Source organism: Carettochelys insculpta, chromosome 6, assembly GCF_033958435.1.
Source record: "Carettochelys insculpta isolate YL-2023 chromosome 6, ASM3395843v1, whole genome shotgun sequence".
Classification (NCBI taxonomy): domain Eukaryota; kingdom Metazoa; phylum Chordata; order Testudines; family Carettochelyidae; genus Carettochelys; species Carettochelys insculpta.
This window is the reverse complement of record NC_134142.1, coordinates 12,132,256-12,149,345: the sequence shown is the minus strand read 5'-3', so window position 1 is coordinate 12,149,345 and position 17,090 is coordinate 12,132,256. Positions and strand designations below refer to the sequence as shown.

The window sequence follows — 17,090 nt, the reverse complement described above, 5'->3', positions numbered from 1 at the left end:
GAGAGCCAGCATAATATTCTCAAGTTAGCTGGCTCTGTGCTACCCCCCCTTCCTGATGCCACCAGGAGGGAGCAGGTGTAGCCATGGAGGAGACCAGCTTGCGAAATATTACTGTGCAACAACACTCCCTTGCTGGTAGAATGGCCTCCTGGGATTTGTTCCCAGCAAGTGTAATTTGCAGCAGCAGCCCTGAGGCTGCTCTAATTTGTACTGCTGGCAAAGTTTCTGCTACCCAGCTCCAGCATTGGAGAATGTGGGCTTAGTTTGGCTGTACCTGAGGGTTCAGCACCAGAAGCCTAGCTGAGCTCAGGAGGTTCCACCTTAGCTGCATTCAGAGGCGATGCATATCTGAGTGGTGATGGTACCAGGAGTGCCTGATAGAATGCTGCCTCAGGGCGATACAGGCTCCAGAAGTCGCAAAACTGAAGGGAAGCTGGAAAGGAAAAAACTGAACAGTGGATGAGCCTGAACCCACCCAGCACTCCTCCGGGAGCTGGATCATACAGTGCAGAGCAGCATAACTCGCCCTGTCTTTCAACTGCCTCCACTTTAAAACCCCTTCAAAAGGCTGAGGTCTTTCAGCTTTTCACTCGGCTGGGCCTCCTCAGGCTGTGACATGCATTCAGTAGCGATGGACTGTGCATCTCAAAAAACCACCTTCCCTCTGGTGCCTGCACTTTTAAAGCCTGTGAAAGTTGAATTCAGAGTCCTCTGCAGTTACACTGCTCCTCAACTCATCCACTGGCCACTTCCCTATGATCGGCAGAGGAATTCACTCCCTTCTTTTTCCAGTAGTGAACAAAAGGGATAGGGCTGATGACCCGTCAACACTGGTTGGCGTATGTGCTTGCTGCTGCCCTGCTCCTTTCGGGGATGGTGTAGCCAGAGGCAGCAGCTCCTTAGTCAATTTCAGATATGCAGTTCTAGCGACGGCACTTGCGTAGCTAGAGTCGACATATCGTAAATGAACTGAGATGACTGTCTTCACTAAGGAAGGTCAATGGGGGCATTTCTGCCATCGACCTCCCCTACTCCTTGAGTACAGGGGCAGACTGCTAACCCCAGGCAAATCGATTTTGCATGTCTTTACCAGATGCGTGAAATCGAACTGCAGAAGATTGACTCTGACTGGGTCAGTCTTCTCGGAGGTGTAGACAAGCCCTTACCAGCTACCTCTGCTCCTTTCTGGGCATGTTGAGACAGAGGATTTCACCCTAACTTAAGAGGGATGAGCCCATTTGAGAACAATCCGGGTTTTTTTTTGTGGGTAGGGCCTAAGAGAGTTTCATGCCACACCTGTTGCTCCTCGGAGCCCAGCTGCGGCTTCAGTTCAAGCTTCCAAACAGGAGAGTGGCCCATTCTGAATGAGCACTTTGAAACTTACAGTCCACCCTTCTCACCTGCCCCAAGCTAAACTCCCACTCACGTTCTGCTGATGGCACACGCAGGGTGAAGCGAAGTGCAGGAACATAGCAGAGTGCCGGTTGTAATTTAACTAAAAGCTGAAAATGTCCGTTTGTTATTATTTTATTACTTCCAGCTCCTGATGCATCATTTTCTTCCTTTACAGCTTTCAACATATTGGTAAATGTTGGCGTTGTGCTAACGTACCCCATTCTAATTTCTATCGGGACCGTGCTCAGTGTTCCTGGAAACGCAGGTACAAATCATACAATCAATGAATAAAAACAATAGACCCAATCTGCTAGCATTTGAGGTCATTCTTAAGGGCCAATCATGTTGCCGTATTTCCTCAGCTATGTTTCCAGACTTAGGTCACATTTTAAATGACTGTTAAGCTGCCAGCACTAGAGATGTGAAAGAGGTGTATGGTTTGCAAGTGCAGCACAAGCTTTATTATCTAGCTAATAAAATGTGCCAGTTATTTGAGCTGGGGCCATCAGCCAGCACTGCTCTGTCCCCCCGGCCAGGCAGCGAGGAGCTGAGCAGCTGGCCTGCTCGGCTGGTCAAGGCTGGGTAACTGACCCTGTGGCATCTGGCCCTGGCCAGTCAGCCAGCCCCTCTACATTCCAGTTAACCAAATTATCTGGGTCCTGGATTATTGGGCTGCACTGTACAGTTTTTCACTGTGAAATTAAATCAACATACGCTTTTCCAATCCAACTTCCCTAACAACCTAAGAGGTTGGTTGCACACCTGGGTGGGCTATCTGGTATGGGACAGCGCAGAGATGGGGAGTGTATGGACTCCAGCTCCCTAACATGACTCCATCCCCTGACATGCTGGCCAGCACAGCTGAGCCTGTGCAGCTGGAGAAGTAACCTGTGCCAGTATAAGGCCAGGTCTACGCTAGATCTTCAAGACGATTGCAGATATGCAATTCCTGCTGTAGCAATTGCACAGCTAGAATCAACTTATCTACAGTTGACTTACCTGGCCATTCTCACTGAGGTTGAGGTGTACAGGAGTCAACTATCAATCCAGATAGTTCAATTTTGTGCTTTCCCATTAGGTGACCAAGTCGATCTTCTGGGTAGCGAAGACATACCTTGAGCCTAGCACAGATTACTTCCTCCTTGCTGCATGGAAACAGGAACCAAGTTCCAGACTGTAACTCTGTGAGCTTTATGCTTTGTCTACCCTAGACTGCAGATATTCAATTCTAGCTACAGCAATTGCATAGCTAGAATCGACATATCTGCGGTCAACTATAAAGTCTGTCCTCGCTGAGGGAGGTCGACAGGAGCATTTCTCCCATTGACCTCCCTTACTCCTCGCGAGAGCAGGAGTACAGGAAGTCAACCGCTGATCGCAGAGAGATCGATTTTGTGCGTCTTCACTGGTCACATGAAATCGAACTCTGGGTGATCGACCCTTCAGCCTGGTAAGTGTAGACTTACACTTAGGCAAGGCTTATGTGAATTGGAAAATCTAGCCTTAATATTGGATGCACTTAATATCTACACTGCACATTACAATTAAATGAGAAGGCATGGAGGAAGAGAGGAGCTTTCAAATAAAACTACCAGTTAAAGTTACAGGAAATGTGCAAGACTCATTTCGATGAAGCCATCTCCAGCAGAATGACATTGTCTTTTCCCCACTGTAGCTGTGGATCTCCTAAATCATGAAGTGATCTTCAGTGTGGTGAGGCTGGGTGCCACCATTATCATCTGCACCGGATTTTTGCTAATGCTGCTGCCTGAGGAATGGGATGAAATTACCCTGCGATTCATCAACAGCTTAAAGGAGAAGAAAAGCGAAGACCACGCAGAAGACATTACAGACTCCAGTGTGCATACAAGGAGCAGAAGCAGAGCCAATGGGACAGTGTCTATACCACTGGCTTAACGCTGGTGAACATTTAACTGCACGTGAATGTATATTCTGTGAATATAATTTAATTTCTCACCACTTGTATGCTAAAATGACAGTATTACTCTGAACTGGGGATGAATTACAAAATAAATGATAAACACATCAATAATAAATGTTTACATTTATACACTTACAAAGGAACAGGTGTAAATAACCACAATAAATTTTTTGTAATGAAACATTAATCTGCATTCTATTTAGTTGCCTTTAAAAAAATCAAATCCACTGTGCAACTTCACAGCTGTGCTTTTGTTAGCAAAAAGGCGAAGGGTGAAGTCTTTAAAGGACTGATTTGTATGTTTGTTTCATTCCAGCAGGCATCTATAGCAAAAGTTAAATATTTGTTTTCTTTCAAAATTTAATGATTTGACATTTTTACAAGATGGTACAGAAAAGACAGAGCAGTCATTTGAAAGCACCCAATCAAGAATCATGTAACTCTAAAATATGACGTGAAGTAAAGGTTTCACGTTTAAGATCACTCTTAACGCATGCAGTTAACTGAAAAAATCAATTATGATTAATCACACTATTAATCAATAGACTACCAATTTAAATGTATTACATATTTTGGGTGTGTTTATACATTTTTCAGACATGTTCAATTCTATTACAACACAATGCAAAGAGTATAGTGCTCACTTTATATTATTATTGGCTGCAATATTTGCACTGTAAGGCTCTGACCACACTTGGCCAAAACTTCGAAATGCCCATGTTAATGGCCAAATTTAAGAATACTAATGAGGCGCTGAATTGAATGTTCAGTGACTCATTAGCATTTGCACGCTTCTGGCCATGGTGCTTTGAAAGCACCACTTTTGAATGCGCATGGCTTGGTGCAGCTACACAAGGGTCCTTTTCAAAAGGACCCCGCACATTTCAAAATCCCCTTATTCACCTCAGCTGAGAGGAATAAGAGGATTTTGAAATGTGTGGGATCCTTTCGAAAAGGACCCCCATATAGCCGTGCCAAGCTGCAAGCGTTTGAAAGCGGTGCTTTCGAAGCACCGCAGCCAGAAGCATATGAATGCTAATGAGTTGCTGTATATTCAATTCATTGCCTCATTAGTATTCTTCGATTTGGCCATTAGCATGGCCATTTCGAAGTTTTGTCCAAATGTGGCCACAGCCTCAAAGTGATAAACAAAATAAATGGTATTTTTAATTCACCTCTTACAAATACTATATTGCTATCTCTTTATTGTGAAATCATAACTTACAAATGTAGATTTTTTTTTGTTACAGAACTGCACTCCTAAACAAAGCAATGTAAAATTTTAAAGCCAATAGTCCACTCAGTCCTACTTCCTGTTTTGCCAGTTGCTAGGCTTAGTCTACACTAAGCAGTTAAGTTGATTGCAGATAGACAACTCTAGCTACAGAAATTGCGTAGCTAGACTTGACTTATCTGCAGTTGACTTACCTGTCTATCCTCACTAAGGAAGGTCAATGGGAGAGTTTCTTCTGTCAACCTCCCTTACTCTTCACGCTAGGGAGGAGTACAGGGGTTTATGGCTGACCCCAATAGGTCGATTTCACATATCTCCACCAGGCACACAAAATTGAACCCTGGAACCCTGAAAAATCAACACTAATCAGGCTGATCTTCTGGGTAAAGTAGACGTGGCCTAAGATGAACAAGTTTGGTTGCAATTTCCAACTCAGCTTAACTTCCAGTCCTGTGTCCCACTCAGCTGCTGGTCCCACTGCCTAATCCTGCATGCGTCTGGGATGCTGGCCACCCGCCCCACGTATGAGGTCCCACTTACCAATTCCAGCTCTAAGGGGTGGAGCGGGGCACACACAGGTTATGGAGGTGGTGCAGCTCAGTCCTCATTCCAAACGTTGTTCCCATGCTGCCGGGAGGGGCTGCTGTTGTACAGAGCTGGAAGTGAGGTGGCTGCAGCGAGGGGCAAGGGGCAGGAGTGGGTGTTCTGCTCCTTTCCCCACTGGCAGGAGCAGAGTTGGGGAGGCATCAGAACTGCCAGCAGTTCCTCCAGGTGTTGTACCCCAGCCAGGCTCCTGCCCAGGTGACATGGGATGGGGTGGGAAACACAGTACGAGGGGTCATCAGACCTTCCACCCCCATCTGCAGTCAGATGTGACTCTCAGCCAGCAGGCAGAACAGAAGCTTTATTAGCCAACAGGGACACAGCTTAGAAGGAACTTCTCAGCACAGAAAAGCAGAAGCCATCAGTACAATCCATTCTGGTGAGACGGGGGTCAGAGCCAGACCCCTGGCTCTCCCTCATTCCTCTCCAGCCAGCCAAGACCAGCCCACTCCCCCACTGCCCAGTTCAAATCCCACCTGCCCAGGTTCCTCCTCCAATCTTTGTCCCGCTTCCCAGACAAAAGGGGGTCCCCTAGTTGCCTAGGTTAAGAGCCTAGCCATTGAGTATGTGCAAAAAGTCAACACCCCTGAAGCTCCCATCATCTGTTATGAATTGATGCCACACCTGGGCTGCGTCTACACGTGCACGCTACTTCGAAGTAGCGGCAGTAACTTCGAAATAGCGCCCGTCACGTCTACACGTGTTGGGCGCTATTTCGAAGTTGAAATCGACGTTAGGCGGCGAGACGTCGAAGTCGCTAACCCCATGGGCGGATGGGAATAGCGCCCTACTTCGACGTTCAACATCGAAGTAGGGACGTGTAGACGATCCGCGTCCCGCAACATCGAAATAGCGGGGTCCTCCATGGCGGCCATCAGCTGGGGGGTTGAGAGATACTCTCTCTCCAGCTCTTGCGGGGCTCTGTGGTCACCGTGGGCAGCAGCCCTTAGCCCAGGGCTTCTGGCTGCTGCTGCTGCAGCTGGGGGTCCGTGCTGCATATACAGGGTCTGCAACTAGTTGTTGGCTCTGTGTATCTTGCACTGTTTAATGAAAGTGTGTCTGGGAGGGGCCCTTTAAGGGAGCGACTTGCTGTTGAGTCCGCCCCGTGACCCTGTCTGCAGCTGTGCCTGGCTCCCTTATTTCGATGTGTGCTACTTTGGCGTGTAGACGTTCCCTCGCTGTGCCTATTTCGATGTTGGGCTGAGCAACGTCGAAGTTGAACATCGACGTTGCCAGCCCTGGAGGACGTGTAGACGTTATTCATCGAAATAGCCTATTTCGATGTCGCAACATCGAAATAAGCTATTTCGAAGTTGGGTGCACGTGTAGACGTAGCCTAGAGAAATAGAGGCACACATATGGCGTTACTCACTACAGGACAGTAGGAAACATGTAAAATAAAAGGGGAAATAAAATCCCCACAAACCCCACTCCATCGCAGAGGGGAGGGGAAGAGCATGGAGCCCCCAGCTGGTGGCAGAGTGGTCACATGGGGAGGTCATGTGGCCTTCCCTTTAGCTGCTGCCCTCCCTCTGTGCCAATAAGAAGTTGATTTTATTTGCACCCCGCACACAGATAAGGATGATAACAGTGTTTTACTTGAACGGTGGATGTGGGAATACTGCAGCACCTTCTGCTGGTCACAGAAATGCTTAACATTAGCTATCCCAGGGGACAGTGACGATAATGCAGAACTTTAGCCCTACAATCTCCCCATCCCCCTGGCCCCTGGCAAATTAAATTATTTTTTGTGGTAACTGGCAAATCCATTAAACTAGGGAAAAAAAAACAGCCAGGCTGATCAAATACTGGCTAGGTGGACCCCTAAGAAAGCCTCTGGCTAAATACAAAGCACAGAACCCTTAACACCAGCCAGGCTTCCATACCAGCCTGAACCATAGTTCTAGCTCAGGTCTTGGGTACACTTACCAGCTTCATCCACCTACGCAAATAGTGCAGCTGAAGTTGACAGACTCACTGAGGTGTCTCGCATGCAGTAAAGTTGATGGGTGCTGTTCTGTCAACGCCGGCTACTCGTCTTATCTTGGTGGACTGTTGGCATTGACGGCTCAGCAATTGATTTATCATGTCTACAGCAGACGTGATAAATGAACAGCCAGTGGAATGATCACTTTGGCATCAATCCACTGCATGGAGTAGACAAAAGGGCTCCAAGCTCAAGCGTCTGCTTAACTTGTAAAATGTGGCCCCCCCCGCCCCCCAGCCGCACTTCACTTCTAGCTCAACTGTATGAATTGAACTCTACATTAATGGGGCCAACAAGCCCATCACACTGCAACCCTTAGCTCAAGCCCCACACTTTTGCCCCAGTTCTACTGAATGAATGAACATTGCATAGGCTACAGTGAGGCATTTGGCCAGCTGTTAGGCCTGAGATAGTGTTAGGTCAACAGACAGAGTTGGGATTGGGGATTGTTCCTGGGCCCTATGCACACTTAAGCCATGTCTACACGTGCACGCTACTTCGAAGTAGCGGCACTAACTTCGAAATAGTGCCCATCACGGCTACACGTGTTGGGCGCTATTTCGATGTTAACATCGACGTTAGGTGGCGAGACGTCGAAGCCGCTAACCCCATGAGGGGATGGGAATAGCGCCCTACTTCGACGTTCAACGTCGAAGTAGGGACCGTGTAGTCGTTGCGCGTCCTGCAACTTCGAAATAGCGGGGTCCGCCATGGTGGCCATCAGCTAAGGGGTTGAGAGACGCTCTCTCTCCAGCCCCTGTGGGGGCTCTATGGTCACCGTGTGCAGCAGCCCTTAGCCCAGGGCTTCTGGCTGCTGCTGCTGCAGCTGGGGATCCATGCTGCATGCACAGGGTCTGCAACCAGTTGTTGGCTCTGTGTATCTTGTGTTGTTTAGTGCAACTGTGTCTGGGAGGGGCCCTTTAAGGGAGCAGCTTGCTGTTGAGTCCGCCCTGTGACCCTGTCTGCAGCTGTGCCTGGCACCCTTATTTCGATGTGTGCTACTTTGGCGTGTAGACGTTCCCTCACAGCGCCTATTTCGATGTGGTGGTACGCAACGTCGATGTTGAACGTCGATGTTGCCAGCCCTGGAGGACATGTAGACATTATTCATCGAAATAGCCTATTTCGATGTCGCCACATCGAAACAGGCTACTTCGATGTAGGCTTCACGTGTAGACATAGCCTTTGTGTTGTGAATGGCCTAAGTTAGTTTTGGGGACTTAGCTGAGCTGGCTCTTGCCCAGGGCTGGACCATTTAGTGAGCTAGAGTTATGGCTGGGGGCCAACGTATGAGAAGAAGTGATGGGTCTAATTCCTGGTGCGTTAGCTGAGGGATGGTGGGAGGAGGGCTTGTGAACCGGGAAACGCCAGAGCCGGTCAGAGTCTGGTGTGGGTGGAATGATTTGGTCACTCAGCCTCTCCAGGGGTGTTCAACAGGAAGCCATTTGTGCGGGTTATGGGCTATTGAGGGCACCCTTAACAGCACACCAATGATCTGTATCTAGGTAGGTTACTAACATGAAGCCCTTGACACTGCTGAATCATTTAAAATGCATTTTTTTTAAAACCTATCACATATCTTCTGCTGAGCTTTTACACAGGTGCAAATCGAAAGTCTGTCTGTTGCAATGAATGGCTTTTTGCCCAAGAAGAACAGGTGCATGTGGTCCAGAATAAGGCCCATTCTGATTTCCAGATATCAAGATCATATAGGCTATGTCTACACTAGCCAGAAACTTCAAAATGGCCATGCAAATGGCCATTTCGAAGTTTCCTAATGAAGAGCTGAAATACACATTCAGCGCTTCATTAGCATGCAGGCGGCCGCGGCACTTCAAAATTGACGCGGCTCGTCCAGACGGGGCTCCTTTTCGAAAGGACCCCGGCTACTTCGAAGTCCCCTTATTCCTATGAGCAGATGGGAATAAGGGGACTTCGAAGTAGCCGGGGTCCTTTCGAAAAGAAGCCCCGTCTGGACGAGCCGCGCGGCGGCGAGCTACGTCAATTTCGAAGTGCCGTGGCTGCCGCATGCTAATGAGGCGCTGAATATGTATTTCAGCGCTTCATTAGTAAACTTTGAAATGGCCATTTGCATGGCCATTTCGAAGTTTCTGGCTAGTGTAGACACGGCCATTGATTTTAGGGGTGCAGTTTCTGCAAGGCTAGGCACAAAGTGACTATGCAGATTTGATTGGCTTAGGCAAATACTTCTTTTCTATGGGCACTTGTTCTGTGCCAGCTTTGGAATGAGTGCCATTCTAATAGAAATAACACTAAAAGGTAATCACAATTCCATGCTGTGTTCAGAAAAGTAACACAGCTTTCTGAGTGGCACTGCAGAGCATTTGGTGTATTGGTTTAAAAACCAATCAATCTGTAGCCAAATTGCTTCCCAATAAGAGTCTTCTTTGACTGATTGATGTTTATTACTGTTATTACAGTCAAACAGTGACATTTTTGAATTATAAATTGATGTTTTGCAGGAATTAGCTGTGTTTGACTTTCAAAGACTTTGTCATTTGTGGAGAGTGAGACAAATATTAATGTGGGTTAAAGTTACGATTGCTAGAGAAGTTGGACAAGAGTAAGCTGGACTGGCTTTTTAAACCATTCCAAGACTTTAAAAACCACCACCATGCAGGGCCTGCTAATGTAGCACATCTCAAATGACAACGGGTAGACTAACGGGCCTTAACACGGCATTTGTAAAGAATCAACTGACATTAGTTTATGGCCTATCGTGTGTTTGGGACATATTGATTACTGTGCCCTGTGCTTTGTATAAAAGCCATGACCATGCTGTACTTGCTCAACGGCACTGCAAACCCCAGTTAGGAAATTGTATCCATCCGGCCTCCGATTTGTGAGCCAGTGGAAAGGGAGCACATTTTTAAGCTTCTCTCCTGCATAGCAAATGCTAAGCCCCAATCTTTTTTCCCAAATGAAACCACAGTTTCATTCATAATCACATGACTCAGAACACCACAAGCCAATTGATGAGAGTCCCAGGATGAGTAACATTGCCGCTTGTACAACTGGGGGCCATTACCTTCAATGGGTAGAGTTCTAGTTAAAGCTCCCACTGCCTGTTTACAACAGGTCTCCTAGTTCCTGGCGCTCTACATATGGACCTTGAACCCAGCAGCCTAGTTCTCAAAACCCTCTTGCAATATTTGAGAATGGATCAAGTAACAGAGAGGACCAATGGCTCCTAGATGTGAAAGTGGCCACTGATTCTAGACCAAGGACCACCCTGACTTGATATCTTGCAATTTACTTCACTGATTTAGTACAACACACATTTTTAGTGATAAGCTACATACCAAAGCACAGTGACGCAGCATGAACAGGTAAACATCAGGTCTTCCAGGCATTTCATCTTTAATAAAATAGTTGGGGAGGAAAAAAAAAATCCCTTCATGTTCTGGTGTTCCAATTTCATGAAATGTTTGTGTGGGAGGAAGGCCGAATGCATGAGTATCCTGACATACCAAGTTTGGAGGAATGGGTTTGAAGCTGGTTGCGAGGTGTAAACAAGCCAGGTTCCAGTGCATAGCCGTGAACATGTCAAAACTCCATATTCCTTAGAAAAAAGTAAGGTTTTTTTTTTTTTTTTGCATGCCTGGCCTTAGGGCAAGGTGGTTGTCTTGGGCACCATGCCTTCAGGGCCCCACACTCCAATTGACCGTACCAGCCACTGCCCACCATCTGGGCCCCACTGGATGGGCTCTGAGTCTTCGCACTGAGGACAGCAATATTTCATGTTGGCATACCATTCGGTCAGATTTACAGAGCCTGAGCCAAAGCCCATTGCAGTCAGCGGGAGTTTTTTTTCCTACCAGGAATAACAGGCTTGGTTGAATTTTACCTAAGACCTCCATGCATACATGTCACACAAAGGTTAGAACCACGGTGCTGTATCAGAGCTAGGTTTTATGACGATGACCCAAAGCCTCCCAAAGTTTGGGGCTAGCCAAACCTGGGATTTTTGGCTTGAACCCAGCTCTGGTTTTTATATGCTATGAATCTGCCCTAATCACTTGTGCATCCATGCCCTAGCCTAACCCAGCCCTGTGCCCCAGGACCATGGCTGTTCCTTTCCATTTGGAGACTTCAGGTCTCCTTTGAAAAGGTTCTTGCACTTATTGAAGTGCATTTTGAAATAATTACTGATACTTTACCTGCTGCCCAGAAGATGACTTCCCATGATTCCTTGGCCACTGTGCCATTTGATCACTTGTTGATCCTGTTAGTTTTTTTAACTTAGAGTGTGAGAGTCAGGTACAGTTCCAATGAACACGTAGCCAGTCCAAGCCTTCAGTGATGGTAGGCTTTAACATTCAAATCAGGGCTGAGGCCTGGGGCTGGTGGAGCAGAACCTGGAACCTCTGCAAAGTCTCTTTAAAGGCCCCAGCTGACTGCTGAGCATATGAGAGCAGTTTCAAATCAAGCTGCATGAAAGAGATGCGCAATAAACAGGAAGGAAAGGTCACAGTTCCCCTCAGTGTCTTAGAAATTAGACTTCATTATAGCACTAAATTTTCTGCACTTTGCCTCACTCCCAGAGCTAACCAAGCTGTCCCTGCAATGCGTCATGCCTGGCTCCTCACACATATGTGATGTGGTTGGGAACAACCATTACTTTGGCCAAGAAGCAGCTTGAGCCAAGGGAGTTTTTCCAGGAGCGTTGGCTCAGGCCATAGTTTGGCAGTTGTCGCAGACTGGTGTTCCATGGCCCAGATGCAGAAGAGGACATATGGCATACAGTGAACATAGGTAACATTTGCTACTATGCTGCACGTAGCTGTTTAGGACCCTCCATTGCCCAGTGTCCTGGCCTTTAGTTTATCTCTTTTTTGTTTCAGAAGAAGACAATAGCTTTCCTAGAATACAACTTAGTGGTTCAACCAGGGAACGCTCATAAAATCAAGGGGTGTAACTTAAAAACACTAGGTTAGGCCTTTACATGGAATTGGTTAAAATGAGCTGGTTGTAGCATTTTTGGTGCCTTCTGTAAGCATGGGCTTCCTTCCCAACGACACTGAGAAACTCCATTGCCTTCGAGTGACCCAGTGTGATAATTTTGTTGGAGCCACATGACTTGGTTTGTACCCCCATGGAAAGGAGGTACTGAACTGGCCGCTGCGTTACCAATTCTTTTCTTGTGTGAGGGCTGCTTCAAAGCACTCTGGAAGGTGAACCAAGTATGCTAGCAATAACCCATTGTACATGCTATTCCATAAACTAATGCACTCCCGAGAGTTCAGGTGAGAACCTACAATAACACTATTATCCCAACTGCCTGGGAAGACTTTACTGATATAAAAACTATTTGCCTTGCAAATATGTGAAAAAAAACAAAACAAAAAATGCACGTGTGTGTGTGTCTAGCATTCACATTTCTACAGCTTGACTCCCCTGGTGTCTCATAGTGAAATCTGTTGATCCCTAGGACTAGAGTGTACATTCCAATCAATGGCATTACACAAATAGTTTTCTTTACTCCATGATCAGCTTCATGGAGACACACAACTCACAGATCTATACATATTTAAAAAAAAAACGTAAGAACCGCAACAATCAGCCTCTTTGCATAATTCTGAATCCTTTTTATTATTTAGGGATTGGTTTGAAGCGCAGCTGTTATCCAGCTGTTGTTTTTGCAGTCAGCTATATAACATGAACCACATCGCTGGCCCATTTTATTACATACGCCTAACCTGATGTGTAAAGCGTTATGTCTGTCTCGCTTTCACGTACACCCATTCTTAAGCTTCAAGGCCAAACGAAAGCATTTTTACAATAGCGTGAACTGGCTCAAGCAATGTTCCCTCTAATTTTATCATCCATGTGCAGAATAACTTTTGTTATGTGCCCTGAGGCATGTGCAGCTGTGCACTCCAATACCCATACACATGCTGCTGGCTGTTGGCAGCTGTATGCACTTTGCCAGTCAGGTGGGTGGTACCTGAATCTCTCCTGGGTAGCCGCCCAAGCGCTTAGCTCACAGGGAACATTGTTTGCAACCCGTCCCTTCTAAGTTAATGTTCACACAAGTAATCAGTACCACAAAGGAAATAGAAAGTGGTCACTAGGACGCAGAAATATCATCAGCCACTCTGATTTCCAATGCCAAGGTTAAGTAGAGCCAACTGCTGTCAGTTTCTTGACTTCACTAGACTGTCCTCCATCTCAAGCCTAGGTTTGTTTTACAGATGGGGAACTGAGGTACAGCTGAGATGCTCACAGTGGTTGTTTCTGGCATGAGAATGTATGACTCTTGCTGGGCTATATCACCAGTTGCTCCAGATAATATCCAGGGTTCTATTTAATAATGCTCAGCGTTTTTCTATGAGTTGTTCTTTACAGCGTCTCATGTTCTATCTATGCAGAGAAGGACCCTGAACCTAGAGACTTACACCTGCGCTTAACTTCAAACTCTGAGTAGAGCCTCCAATGTCAATGAGGCAACTCACAGTGTGCAAGTCTTTGCAGGGTTGAAGATTAGAATATGCTGCAGAGCCACTGTTATGGCACATAAAATAGGCTATTACAATAAGGCGAGATCTACATTAGGGAAGAAAGTCAATGCCCGATACGCAATTCCAGCGATGCTATTAGCGTAGCTAGAATTGACATATCAGAATCGGCTTTTTTACCTAGTGCAGAGCGGGTTTTTTGGGCTTGCGCCTACTTCCTTTACTCCACATGATTGCGTGGAGTACTGGGTCGAAGGCCGAGCCCAGAGAGATTAATTTTGTTGTGTCTTAACACACGTAGCAAAATCAAACTCTGGTAAAGCAACTGTAGTGCAGTTGATCATCAGGTAAATGTTGATTCACCCTAACTGTGAGAGTTAATATATGGGAAATGACTGTTAATGGGTTCAACTTTAGAAAATAAGCTTAATCACTGTAGCTGTCCCCAGGAAATTACTTGCACTGAATATTTTATTATTTCTAATTCAAATTATTATCAACTCACACATTCTCAATGGCTCTCACACACACACAATTCATTTTTGGTCAACATTTTCCAGCTTTTCCTCCGACCAAGTTGATAAACAAAAATCATCAAACTCAAATGTACGAAAACCAATTTCCCATCAGTGACATTTTGCTTAAATCTTTGTGGTATGTTTTGGTTTTTTGCTCAGAAAATTGAGAGCTTTTTAACATTCAGCACAAAACTGGCATTTTTGACCAAGGCTAATAAATTACAGCCAACTGTGAAAAATATTTGATGCTGTAAATACGTCTCCCATTTTTGTGCCCCTTTGTGAGGGTTGCAGCTGCAAGTTCCATGCAGCCCGCTAAATCCACGTATCCAAACAACCTCTTGTGCTGCCGTTGTGTTAAAAATAAATAAATAGATAAAACTCAAGCTGTTTTGTTTCTTCTTGTCACCTGGCGCCACGTCACTAGAGCCCTCGCACAGTGTAGCAAAGATTGCCATTCGATTGCGAAGGAAAGTCACAAGCAGTGAAAAATGCTTTGTGGGATAAACATTAACTTGATGGAGCAGTAAAAGTGTTTTGTGGATGAGTAAGTTCTGCCAAGGAATGTCGGGCCTATCTGATTGCATTACGCAGGTCCATGGCATGATGACAGCTGCTCAGTCAACTGCCTCTACCGCCCGACAATCCCCAAACAAATCTGTCACTCCTTTATGGTGGGAATGGATGGGAGGAAAGGCCAGCATGACACCTAGGGTTGGGCTAGGAACTCAGAACAGTGTTACATGGTAAAATCCTGGTGCCCTTGACTGGACAGTGTCTTGATCCCATAGAGGGCCAGAGGAAGGCCACCCTGCCTCACCACAATCAAGCAGAGCAAGTTAAAAGTCTGGCCCAGGCCCTGCTTCTGGGCAGGGCAGCAACCAGTCCAGGGTCTCAGGCCTGCTCTCAGGCCATAGTTCAGCAGACAGTCCAGGGGTTTGGGGCCGTGCTCAGCCGAGCTGGCAGTTTATATGCCCAGCCCCTTGTTCAGGGAATTGTCGGGTCTCCTCGCTCAGATGAACAGCCAATAAGCACAGGTGTTTTGCCCACAAACAGGGGCGACTACCACGTAGGATGGCAGGGGGCTGCAGGCCCGTCCACTCCACTGCATCCCAGACGCCACTGGGTCAGCGGGGATCTGGACAGCAACATGCAGCCTCAGCTCACTTCCACCGCCTCAGCCTGTGGGCATGCCTGGCTTGGGACCAGCGCCTCGGGGACTTCAGGCAACAGAGTCTGGCAGGGATGCCAGTGGCTCTGGTTCCAGGATTGACCGTGGTCCTGGGCTGTCTGCACCCTCCTGGTGGTACGGGCCGGCCTCCCACCTCAGGAGCTCTGGGATGGCATTTGACTCCTTCAGCAGCAGGGTCCCAGCTGAGCTCTGAGCTCCAGCCTTTATACTTCCATCCCTGCCCTGCTGCTTCCTGGGGACAGGGCAGGTGTGCTTTGAACTGCCCCTCCTGGGTACCTTGGTGCGTTCTTCCCCTTCTGGGTCAGAGGGAGACCAGCCTGCATCACTACACCGAGCCTCCATTGAAATGCATGGCAAGCTTCTCAAGGACTTCCCCTCTCAGAATGGGGGACATCAGCTAGGACTCAACAGAACTGCACCTGACAACTTGCTCTGCCACTGCCTTCCCATGTGGCCATGGGCATGTCACCAGATGTCTGTCTAAGGTTCCATCTGTACAATGGGGCTGATGATAGATTTTGATTAGACTGGTAGTTCTGGGCTGGGACTCTGTCTTACCTGATGTTTGTACAGTTCTGGCACCATGGGGGCCACGGTCTTGGTTGGGGGGGGGGCGGTCTTTCTCTGGTGTCATAATTACGCTTCAAAACCATTTTCATAAGTATTGCCTTCAGTCTGCTGCATTTCATATCCCTGTTGTGTGCTGGAGCCACGACGCGCCCAGCCACTGAGCTGTTACTCCAAGACCCTTAAACTTGGTGTTCCTCAGTCAGGTGCATTAAGCATTTGCTGTACCGCTGTGTACAGTAGCGCTGCACCTGCTGTGCCTTACCAGAGAGGCCTCCTTGGCCTTTTGACAAGGACACAAACAGCTGAAGATTTCCCCCCCGCCCAAGCATCTATGGGAATCACATGCGTGACATTCACAAGCCACAGCAGAAAGCCTTGCTACGGCAAAGCACGAACACACATTGGGCCAGAGTTGTCAGGGTATTTAGGCACCGAGAGCTGCAGATGTTCACACAATGGGCTTTTCAGCTGTGTCTAAAATCCCACAGACCACAAAGGGAGTCAGGCATCTAAATGCTTTGGAGAGCCCACGCAGCACCTTAGGCAGCGAAACACCTTTGCTCATCTTCCCCGTGGTCCCTTTAAAATTTCACGCCCAAGAGAAGAGTCAGCCAAGAGCTGGATCAGGCTCCAACCAGCCTATATGCCCTGCTAAGTGGAAGGGTTGAATTGCTTTTCTAAATGAATGGAAGCTACCGTACAGCAGCAAACTAAGCTTGGAATTTTGCCCTTAGTTATTTGCATGTATTTTCCTGCTTAATCAATAGCTGCTGTCTCACTGGGCCCTCCATGTTGGCATATGCAAAAGTGTTAATACATATTAATCTAGCCAAAATCAAATCCTCCCTAGGAAGAGCTGCCAACTTGCGTGTCACACAAAATCAGACGTCCTGGCCCTGCCTGCCCACTCCATGTGCTCCTCCTGTCCCCTGCGTGATGCCGCCATAGCGCTCATGGGCTGGGAACTGCAACCAATGAAAGCTGCAGGGGGTCACACCTGTGGGTGAGGATGCAGCATGCAGACAGAGTCTCCCTGTGGCTGTTTGTGGGAGCCATGTGGAGCCAAGGCAGGTGAGGAGGCTCTCTTAGCCCTGTGCCCTGGACCAGACTTTTAAATGCCTGGTCAACAGTGACAACCAGAGTCACCAAGGTCCCTTTTTCAATTGGATG

At 47.2% G+C, this 17,090-nt stretch overlaps 1 protein-coding gene across 2 annotated transcripts in view; it reads left to right on the top strand.

Moving 5' to 3' along the window:
• Window positions 1-3,511, top strand: part of SLC35F4 (solute carrier family 35 member F4) — a 181,663-nt gene extending 178,152 nt beyond the window's left edge. For both annotated transcript variants that reach the window (XM_074996256.1, XM_074996257.1), the window contains 2 exons: window positions 1,571-1,660; window positions 3,071-3,511. In XM_074996256.1, the coding sequence (XP_074852357.1) occupies window positions 1,571-1,660; window positions 3,071-3,312 (332 nt within the window). In that variant the 3' untranslated portion in view covers window positions 3,313-3,511. The remainder of the gene's footprint in view (window positions 1-1,570; window positions 1,661-3,070) is intronic.
• Window positions 3,512-17,090: the final 13,579 nt, after the last annotated feature.